Below are 10,483 nucleotides of genomic sequence, written 5' to 3' on the forward strand. Positions count from 1 at the left end.
GCACCTGTACCCATACACACATATCTAAACACAGATGTACACACAATCAAAAGTTAAAAGTATTTTATCTATATATCTCCTAGAAATGACAAGTAAACTACACCGAGGAAATCTCAACAATATGACTGTTTAAACAAGACCTGAACATAACAGGTGACCTTCCAAAGTGGATGAAGAAGCAAGGGGCCCCGTCCCGAGATGCAGAGCAACAAGCAGTTATAAACTGAGTAAGGGAGAATCAGTCTTCCCCAAGGATGAGCCCCCTAATGATTAGCCAATCCCAAGCGGTCAGATGTAAAGGAAATATGTGTTGGAGCATATTAAACTGACTGTCAGTTAGATTTATAGTTTTCTTCCCTTATATGTGTGAGAGAGAGAATGATAATTAAAGAATAAGAGGCCATGGATCTGAAGGGGATGGAAAGACATGGGAGGAGTAGAAGAGGTAATGGGGAAATGATATACTTCATTTTTCTTTCACTTTAAAGTGTTAAGCACACTAGCAGTAAAATTAGAACCAAAATATCCGAGCAGCATCTTGGGAAGTCACTGAGATCAGATCTATGTCCATCAATTCAGGGAGGGGGGAGACATTCGTTTCTTAAAAGCAATATCGTATTTCCACCCAGATCCACGTTGTCCTCCTTTACTCTTACGGTAAAAGCATACAAAAGAAATGTTATTACTGATATGGGTTCAATTTATTTATTACATATGATGAACATAAAGCCTGCTTCCTGGTTTTAAAAGATTCTTCCCAAATGCACACCCATATAATTATGGTTAGTATATTCTTTAAGGTTTTTGTAGCTTATCTTTGTGTGTATGGCTATCATGTCATTTATATACAGTCCCTTCTCAGGGGTAGTTATCAGCATGCATTATGGCTTGTATAATTAATGTGTAGCCCAAAACTGTTACCCTTCAGTGTGGCTCAGAGAAAGCAAAAGGTTACATACATGTGGACTGTATGATTAATTTTTGATTCAATTAATATCAGGATTTTAGTTTACAACTAAGATCAAAAATCTTCCACTGGTCCCAAAGTATGAAAGGAGGAAATTAATATATATATATATATATATCTGCAACACATGAAGCAGGAATGAAAAAGCAGGAGTCCAGGTCAGTCCCTGGGTTGCCTGGATGTGCTCCTCTCTCCCAACACACACCCCTGTCCTCAGGGCAGGCCAGCCTGTCTCACCCAGAGCTGACCTCACCCAGCTCTCACCAAATTGTGCTCTAAGCTCAGATTCTCAGATCCCTCCAGTCCAGATCAGCCTTGTCAAGGGCTGTATCCCTGCCTCTCATTCCTGGATCTAGATCATCAAATCATCATTCCAGATCTTAACAAGGTCCTTGGTTGTCTATAGAAAATGCCAGGCAAAGTTGAAGAAAATACTCTTGGAGTCCTCAACAGGGAAGGCAAAGCTGAGCTAATCTCACTGAGCATTAAATTCAGTCCTGAAGCTCTTGCCCCGGAGATAAATGGCTACCTAATAAACAGGCACCTACACCTGTCATTTGTGATTAATTATTGCACTTAACTATGTGTGGCAGTAACACATGAGCCCTGGACATGGGGCGAACACTTGCTTTGAGATTCCTCTTCTTAGCTGTTTCAGGAGAGTCAGGGTGAGTTAAGGTTAATTCATCAGACTATTGAAACAGGTTGATCCACAGTACGATCAGTCATCCCAAGGCTTAGTGACAGGATGTACTTCACTGCTGGCCAGCCAAAGACGGCGAAGCAGCAAATCTCACTACATACTGTGTAACTATGTGAGGATATTTGTAGTGCTATAGTTGTTAGGATAAATTGGTTGCCAGTATTACTAAAAAAGAAAGAATGAATGAAAGGAAATAAAGGAAAGAAGGTAATGAAGAAAAAAACCAAAGAAACCAAAATAGATTTTACAAGAATACAAAGGTGTGTAAGAGCTAGAAAGGACACACTTTTCTCAAAGTGCAGTCAGTGTGGACTTCCTGGGGTCTCAGGCCTCCTCAACCACAGCCTCCACACCATCTCCTCTCTTGGACTTTATCCCACCTCATAGGAGGTCAATGTGGTGACAGTGTCATCTTTACCCAAACCAGAAAACGTCCTTCAGTAAAGTGACGCCAATCAGAAGCCGAGGTGGACAGCTTTAAAATGCCTGTGAGCCCACTGAGCACAAACCTGCTTCATCCCCTTCCAGGGCTGGGTCTCCTCTGCCTGAGCAGCCATTCTGGGAAGATGTCACCAGTCCTGATTCTCCTGACCTTTCTCCTGCCACTTGGAGCTGGTGCAGGTGAGTGAACACCCCTGTCCCAGAGCAGCCATCCATGACCCCTCTGCTGTCCTTCTGCCCAGCAGTAGTCAGGAATTGTCCTGACTGCACCCAGCAGCTTTCTGAAGCTCAGGTCCCATGCCAAACCCAGACTTGGGAATCCGACACTGGCTGGATTGCCACAAGGTCTGAGGAAGGGAGGTGCTCTCAGAGAGCTTAGTGGGCACTAGCTTTGTTCAGCTCTTCTTCATCACCTGGAGACTGGATCATCCTGAGAAAGATGTGACAGAGACTGCAAAGATACAAAATTTACATCACTAACTTACTTGAGCCCAGGGAAAGGGCAGCTTTAAAGGGCAGCATGCAAGCGGATAAGGCCACCAGCTCAAGAACATGAGCATCATGTATGAACCTCCACCCTCAGCTCCTGAAGAAAGAGCCCCAGGGTGCCAAGAAGCCTGCCCTGTGAACTGCACTAGCTCTGCAGTTGAGCTGTAGGTGCCTCTCCACCTCTTCCTGTAAGGCCCCAGCTGTTCCCATCCTCCCGGCAGACTACCCCAATGTCCCCCAGGCTCTGAATCCCCACAGCCCTGCACCACCAGCTCTCTGGATAACTAGCAGTCACTCATCCATGCAGCCAAAGCCTTTACTGAGAGCCCAAGATGTGTTGGGCATGAGAATAGGAGACTGTTAGAAAATTCATGCCCATAGGGCTTGTGGGTAAAAGGTGAGGAAATAACACCAATCAAGATTAGAGGGGTGAGGGGAACTCAGTAACAAAGAAAGAGTAATAAAAGCCACCCAGGGTCCCTCAGCCCCAGCATGATGAAGACAGAGCTTATCCCTCCATGTATTTGTAAAGCAGGGCCTGGAGGACAATGCTGCCCACCCCTTCTCAGAGCAGGACTCTGAGGCTCAACATTCAGCAAAGATTATTCCATGTGTGGAATCCTGTCTGCAGCAGCCTTGGGGACTGTAGATCCCATCCCCAATCACCCCCTTCATAGATCTTCCCTCCTGACTTTATCTGCTGCTCCCAGACACCCCATATTCTAGCCTTTTCTTTCAGAGGAGATCATTGGAGGCAAGGAGGTCACACCCCACTCGCGCCCCTACATGGCACATGTTACATTTCTGAGAGATAATGGGAAGAAAAAGTTCTGTGGAGGCTTCCTGGTTCGAGACGACTTCGTGCTGACAGCTGCTCACTGCAGGGGAAGGTGAGGCAGAGCTCCCCCACATTTGCTGTGACGCCACAGAATCTTCTGTCCTTCATTGTGGGGGCTCCCCTGAGAGCTCACTAGAAGGCAGGGCTGTGAAAACAGAAGTCTGATAAGAGGTAAATTTGAGGTGAAAGGGTGAGAGGGCAGAGCCAGCAGCACCCTTGAGCTGACCACCTGCACTGGCCAAAATAAAACAGTGGTTGACGTGACAGTTCACATTAAGAGTCAATGCAAACTTTGGAATATTGCCTAGAAGCAAGAGGGAGGCTCCAGGAGTCTCAAGTCCTTGAGAAGAAGAGAGCAGTAGGTCAGACACTGAGGCCCTCCTGTGTCCTCAAGTCCCCTCAGCTAGATCCCCACATCTCTCATGTCTGCTCTGCTCTCTGCACAGCTCAATGACAGTCACACTGGGGGCCCACAACATCAAAGAACAGGAGAAGACCCAGCAGGTCATCCCTGTGAAAGAATCCATTCCCCACCCGGACTATAATCCTAAAGGCCGCTCCAATGACATCATGCTCTTAAAGGTGAGCCCTGCCACCCTTACATACACACAGCTTCACCCACCAAATCCCATCCCTGGTGCCTTGCTGTGATTGGAGCAGGACTTGCCCCTCCCACCCTGCTGTGCTCCTGCTTTCTCCCTCCCTTCTGTTCTGGATTTCAGGGTGACCCAGAGCGCAGCTTCTTCCCTCCCTCCCTTCCATTCTGGCTTCAGTGTGACCAGGAGCAGCAGGCTGCTAACTGTGCCCGACTCTCCCGCTTCTTCCCAACAGCTGACGAGTAAGGCCAAGAGGACTAGAGCTGTGAAGCCCCTCAACCTGCCCAGGCGAAATGCCCTTGTGAAGCCCCAGGATATGTGCTATGTGGCTGGCTGGGGAAAGGTCACTGCAGAGGGGGAATTCCCAACCACACTGCAAGAGGTCCAGCTGACCATACAGAAGGATCAGGTGTGTGAGTCCCAGTTTCGAGGATCTTACGACAAAGCCAATGAGATATGTGTGGGGGACCCAAAGATCAACGGCGCTTTTGTTGAGGTAAGTTGGATTGCTCTCCACTCTGGGTTCAGTGGGAAGAGAAACAAAATCTGACTTAGGGACCCAAACACCGAGGGACTTTTTGCCTACTGGTTGTGAAAGTTCTCCCAGGAAACAGCATGAATCAGGAACTGACTAGGGCATCCTGAGCTGACAAGGAGGCTTTGTTGAAGGCAGGTTCTATAAAAAAAGTGTGTTTGAAACACAACGCCCGACTTCCAAGCCCACACTCCCCGAGTGTGTCATAGCCACAACCAGGTGATGAGGGTCCCACACACCTTCATGGAGAGTGGATCACAGACCTGGGGGAAGGGCAGAGGCCGACCCCAGGAGGGAGGTGAAGCAGTAACCATGTCCACGGTCAGAGCTGGGAAGCCCAGGGGCCCCAGGCCTGCCCTCTGACTTCCTCCCAGAAAGAGAACACACAAGTCATACTTCTCTGAGAGAAGCCTTGACGTGAGTGGGAGGGTGGGACTAAGTTGAACAACAGCTCAGTTCTCTGTGTCCCCCTCAATTCACAGGAGGATTCCGGAGGTCCTCTAGTGTGTAAAAAAGCTGCTGCAGGCATCCTCTCCAATGGGAAAAAAGATGGTTCAGCTCCACAGGTCTTCACCAGAGTCTCAAGTTTCCTATCCTGGATAAAGAAGACGATGAAACACAGCTAGCTACAAGAAGCAGACTGGCTCTCTTTCTGCCTAGCCATCTTCCCTACAGCTGAGTCCTGGATTGCTCTAGGACAGATGCCAGCAACTTAATAAAGGTCTTTGCAGATGAAAAGACTTGACTTGTTTCATGTTCATTCACAGGGGCCTGTGCTATCTCTGAAACATATCTCTGAAACTCAGGCCAGGTCATTGCCCAGCTCAGTTTTGCTTGTCCCATTCTCTCTAGTGGCTGCTGTTCTAACAGGCCTAAAGCCAAGCACCATCAGGAGAAATGTAGGGTGTCTCTTGCTTGGGGTTCAGGGTAAACTGCCACCTCCTCTGTGCCATATGACAGAGAAGGGAGGAAAAGCACCTTAGTTCTGGAGACACAGAACACTTGCTGACATCACATGGAGATGGTCCTTCCTGGGCAGGCTATCTCTCTCCCAAGGCTTCACCAAGGCTTCCTTTAAGGGGACAGCTCTTTAAGTCAAACCTGTTTCTCATCTAGCAGTAGTTTCCCTGTCCTCCTCTGGAAACAGGGCCAGGCTTCCTCTAGCCTCCTAGCTCCACCCCCTTTTCTTTCACCCCTACTCAGGTGAGTCTAGCAACCTCTGTGTTTCTAGACCACACCGTTTGTTTTTTATTGGTGTCCCATGTCACCTGTCTGCAGTTGGCTCATGTATTTGATGACTTAGTTCCCATGTTGCCCCTGTTTGGGTATTTTAGGAATTATGGCCTTGGAGGAAGAAGTAAATTGCTGGGGCAGACTTTGAGATTTCAAAGCCTCACACCATCAACATTTCCTAGTCTCTCTCTCTCTTTCCCCCTCTCTTTCTATCTTTCCCTCTCCCTCCCTCCCCTTTTTCCCTTCCCTCACCCCCACCTCCACGTATGTGTTTGTGTGATTGTAGTAAATGATAGGAGCCCTCAGCTTTCTGGTCCTGCCACCATGCCCATTATTTGATACCATCCCTCCCTCAGTGGTGGACTCGTGTCCCTCTAGAATCATGTCTTTCTCCTAGAAATTGCCTTGGTTATGGTGTTTTAGTACAGTAATAGAAAAGAAAGTAATATACATGCTTTTATCCAATAAACACATTTTACCATGACCAAAATGCAGGAATGGATTCATTTGCCATATTGCTCTGGGGTAGTTGGCCTGACAGCCTTGTGGGACAGCCTTCACCGTAAACAGCCACAGCTGAATGACTACCATCTGCAAGATCAAACTGCCAGCCTCCATGAACTAGTTTATTCTTTAAGCCAGAAATAATGTTTTTCCCTAGAGCTAGTTGTTACGGGATATTTGACATTTGTACCTACAAAACTTCATTTCTAGCAAAATACGAAAGCTTAACTGGGATGTCAGATGCAGGTAGCTGTGTCCTGAAGAGATGCGGTTTGGCTGTGCGTCTGAAAGCCTCCACCAGGTAAGAATGCTAAAGAAAGGAATGTTCCTGCCTATTTTAAGGCAAGTTGTTTGGGAAAGGTCTTGTGGTCTTTGCTCTATGGTCTGAGTCAAAGCCAGCTGGGTAGCCTCGAGATTTCCCACCATAAAGGTGAGATGGTTCAGCCCCCACAGACATGGCTTAGGGCCCCTCCCCCTACCCCACCATGACAGTGACATGGTTCAGCCTGCCGAGGATAGAGACGTTTTGAGATAGCAAGTGCATCTTTGGGAGTTTTTTGGCTTGGAATAACCCTCATGGAAGGAACTCATGTTAGGGATGAGTTAGGGATGTTTCTCTCTGGGCTTGTAGGAACAACAGAGAGGCAGCTGTGAGGACCCAGGTAAAATGATATTCTAGAAAAGAGAGCTAGGCTCCTGACCTGTTTCCTGTTTTCTCCTTCTTTCAATGTCTGTCCCATTTGCCTTTCTGAGTGAGGATTGATCATCTTACTCAGGGTCGTCCTTCTAGCTCAGCTTCTTTACGTGTACAGATTTTAGTATGTTTATTCTATATTATATGTCTAATATCTGCTTGTAAGTGAGTATGTACTGAGTGTGTCTTTCTGTTTCTGGGATGCCTCACTCAGAATGATCTTTTCTAGTTCCCACCATTTGCCTGCACATGTCATGATTTCCTCGTTTTTGATTGCTGAGTAGTATTCCGTTGTGTAAATGTACCACAATTTCTGTATCCATTCCTCTGTTGAGGGACATCTACATTGTTTCTAGGTTCTGGCTATTACAAATAAAGCCACTACCAACATGGTTGAGCAAATGTCCTTGTTGTGTACTTGAGCATATTTTTTATATAGGTCTAGGGTCGTATAGCTGGATCTTGAGGACATGCTATTCCTAATTGTCTGAGAAAACACCAGATTTCCAAAGTGGTTGTACAAGTTTACATTCCCACCAGCAATGGAGGAGGGTTCCCCTTTCTCCACATCCTCTCCAGCATGTATTGTCACTTGAGTTTTTTATCTTAGCCATTCTGATGGGCGTAAGGTGAAATCTCAGGGTTGTTTGGATTTGCATCTCCCTGATGACTAAGGACATTGAGCATTTCTTTAAATGTTTCTCTGCCAGGAGCCTACCATGGAGGGCCTCTAAAAGACTCTACCCAGCATTGTATAAAATCAGACAATGAGACTCATAAACAAACTTTGGACAGAGTGCAGGGAATCTTAGGAAAGAAGAGGGAGACAGTGAGACCTGGAGGGGACAGGAGTTCCACAATGATAGCAAATGAACCAAAATATCTGGGCCCAGGGGTCTTTTCTGAGACTGATATTCCAACCAAGGACCATTCATGGATATAACCTAGAACTCCTGCTCAGATGTAACCCATGGCAGCTCAGTATCCAAGTTTCTTCCCTTGTAAGGGGAACAAGGATTGTCTCTGACATGAACTCAGTGGCTAGCTCTTTGACTGCCTCCCCTGGATGGAGGAGCAGTGTTGCCAAGCTACAGAGGAGTTCAGATGAGACCGGATAAGCTAGGGTCAGATGGAAGGGGAGGAGAACCTCCCCTATCCGTGGACTTGGAGAGGGGCATAGAAGGAGATGACAGGTGGAGGATGGGTTTGGGAGGGGAGGAGGGAGTGGGCTACAGCTAGGATACAAAGTGAATAAACTCTAATTAATATAAAAATTAGAATTAAAAGAAGAAAAGAGAGCTAAGGAGCACTCTTGGATTTGGAGGAGTTCAAGAGAAAGTTGGAATAGCTAGGTAAAAGGACACAGAGATTTCTAAAGAACTAGTAGTTTGAGTTGTAGAATCAGGCTTGTAAATATATATTTTGTATATAGTTTAGAAAATAAAGTTACCTTACTTTAGGGTCTTCTGGCTCAAGAAACAAAGAGGGCTGTGGAAGTAGCTAGATGATCTCAAGCCTGACGACTTGAGATCAGATCCACAGTAGCATGGAAGCCTTTTCATTTATTTATTTAGGTGGCCAGGAAAGGGCTAGTACCTATATGAAGGTTAGGTGATCTTTGTTGCTCAAAGTTTATGGCTATGAAAAACAGAGGCACACATACACCTTTAAAAGATTTTGTTCTTCCCTTTTCAGATGTAGCCCATGTTAGTTCAGTCTACAAGTGGGTTCCTCGTAATGGGATCAGGGAACAAGCAGGGTTTTTGCCTTAGTTTATGCCTCCCATGTCATTATTAGTATAACTATTAGATAACTTAAAATGATAAATACTACATGTGACTCCTTTATGCTCAGTAGAAGACCCGCTAGCAAAAGTACATGGAGACAGACATTTGTTATCCCCCTGTTGCATCTGGAGTCTCAAGGAGAGGCAAAAGGCAAGCCAGCAAAGAAGAGAGACATCGGACAGAAAAACGCCTGGCAGTAAACACGTGGCATGAGCATAAATCGGGCAGAAAAATCTCCCAAGCTGCAAACATGTGGAAAACAGTGAAAGAAGCTGAGAAGTCATTAGACTTGGTAAGTTGCCTGGGAAGTCCTTAAAGAGAGAAGTGATAATATTAAAAAGAATAAGCCACAGGATCAGAAATTCCATAACAAAGGGCATTAGAACCCTATATAATGCTACCTTAGGTTTAAAAGTAGAAATAGAAAATGGAAAGATAAATTACTTAACTAAGATTAGCTTAATATTGATTATGATTATTATCATTCTGGTGTTTGTTTTTTTTCTTAATAGACATAGTGTTTTTCTGTTTCTTTTTAAAGAAAAAATATTTGGGGCTGGAGAGATGGCTCAGTGGTTAAGCACACTGTCTGCTCTTCCAAAGGTCCCGGGTACAATTCCCAGCACCCACATGGCAGCTCACAACTGTCTGTAATGCCAATTCCAAGGGATCTGACACCTTCACACTAACGCACAAAAAATAAAAATTAAATAAATTATTTTAAAAAGGAAAAAAAATCTTTAGAAATACAGTAAAAAGAAAAATACAAAAAGTAGATAGATAAGATAAAAGCCTTAGAAGAAAACTTAGAGAGACATAAATAGAAATGAGAAAGAAACAGAGGAATTAAGGCCAAATCCTACTGGACGAGCATATGACAAAATTGAAGAAAGTCATCCAAAAGTAGTTAGAAAACCAACCTTAGCTTATCCTGTTACTCTATGACAAACACCAGCAGATGATAGGCACCCCAAGGTTATGAAGAATTTGGAAATACTACATTTTTAAAAAATTTAAAGAAGCCGTCATTCCATGTTAAATTCTTGGGTAATTCAAAATAAAGTAATTCCCCCAAGACTGGAAAGATATGACAAAAGCAACATTAGACGCTGGTCTTCAGTTACAGTGGCAGTCATGGTAGAACGACAAGCTAAGGAGATAGGACAGAAAAATAGGGCCAGAGGTGTAAATGTTCCCTAAGATTGGTTGTTAGGTTGTTAGGTTGGGTCGAAGGTTAATATGCTGAGGTTCAAATGCAGGTTGGATATGATGATACCAAACTTGGCACTGTGTCAACAGGAGCTGTAAGTGCTTGAGACAAGGTGAGAGAAATAGGAAAAGGGTCTGAATTGTTTACTAAAATTATTCGAGAGCCAAAAGAAGCCTTCATTGACTGTTTAGAAAGGTTGACTTCAGCTGTAAAGAGAAAGGTATCAGATTCAGAAGCGAGGCAAGTGCTGAGAGAATATTTGGCTTCAGAAAAGGTGAACAGGCCTCTAAAAGGAACATCAGCACCAGAGATGAATAAGGATTAGAAATATGGCTGATATTGGATCTTGTGCTTATGTCACAACTTTCATAGAAGCACTCTCTAAAGGTTTTAAGAAAGGTCAAACTGTCAAATGTTTTGGCTGTAGAAAGCAAGGTCATTTGCAAAGGGACTGTAGGCAAGGCATTCCTGGAAGCGATGTTTGTC

The 10,483-nt window shown here is 45.0% G+C and overlaps 1 protein-coding gene across 1 annotated transcript; it reads left to right on the forward strand.

Moving 5' to 3' along the window:
- Positions 1–2,132: 2,132 nt before the first annotated feature.
- Positions 2,133–5,297, forward strand: LOC110559570 (granzyme C-like). The gene is made up of 5 exons (XM_021655048.2): positions 2,133–2,291; positions 3,340–3,490; positions 3,885–4,020; positions 4,270–4,530; positions 5,052–5,297. Exons 1-5 carry the CDS (start codon positions 2,153–2,155, stop codon positions 5,193–5,195), a joined length of 831 nt encoding a protein of 276 aa, XP_021510723.2. The 5' UTR covers positions 2,133–2,152; the 3' UTR covers positions 5,196–5,297.
- The last annotated feature ends 5,186 nt before the right edge of the window (positions 5,298–10,483 follow it).

The sequence above is a fragment of the Meriones unguiculatus genome, chromosome 9 (assembly GCF_030254825.1).
Source record: "Meriones unguiculatus strain TT.TT164.6M chromosome 9, Bangor_MerUng_6.1, whole genome shotgun sequence".
In the NCBI taxonomy this organism is placed as follows: domain Eukaryota; kingdom Metazoa; phylum Chordata; class Mammalia; order Rodentia; family Muridae; genus Meriones; species Meriones unguiculatus.

Coding starts and splice junctions, on each gene's coding strand:
- LOC110559570 (XM_021655048.2), top strand. CDS start 2,153: ATGCCTGTGAGCCCACTGAGCACAAACCTGCTTCATCCCCTTCCAGGG. Junction 2,292..3,339: donor GCCACTTGGAGCTGGTGCAG/GTGAGTGAACAC, acceptor CTTTTCTTTCAG/AGGAGATCATTGGAGGCAAG. Junction 3,491..3,884: donor GCTGCTCACTGCAGGGGAAG/GTGAGGCAGAGC, acceptor CTCTCTGCACAG/CTCAATGACAGTCACACTGG.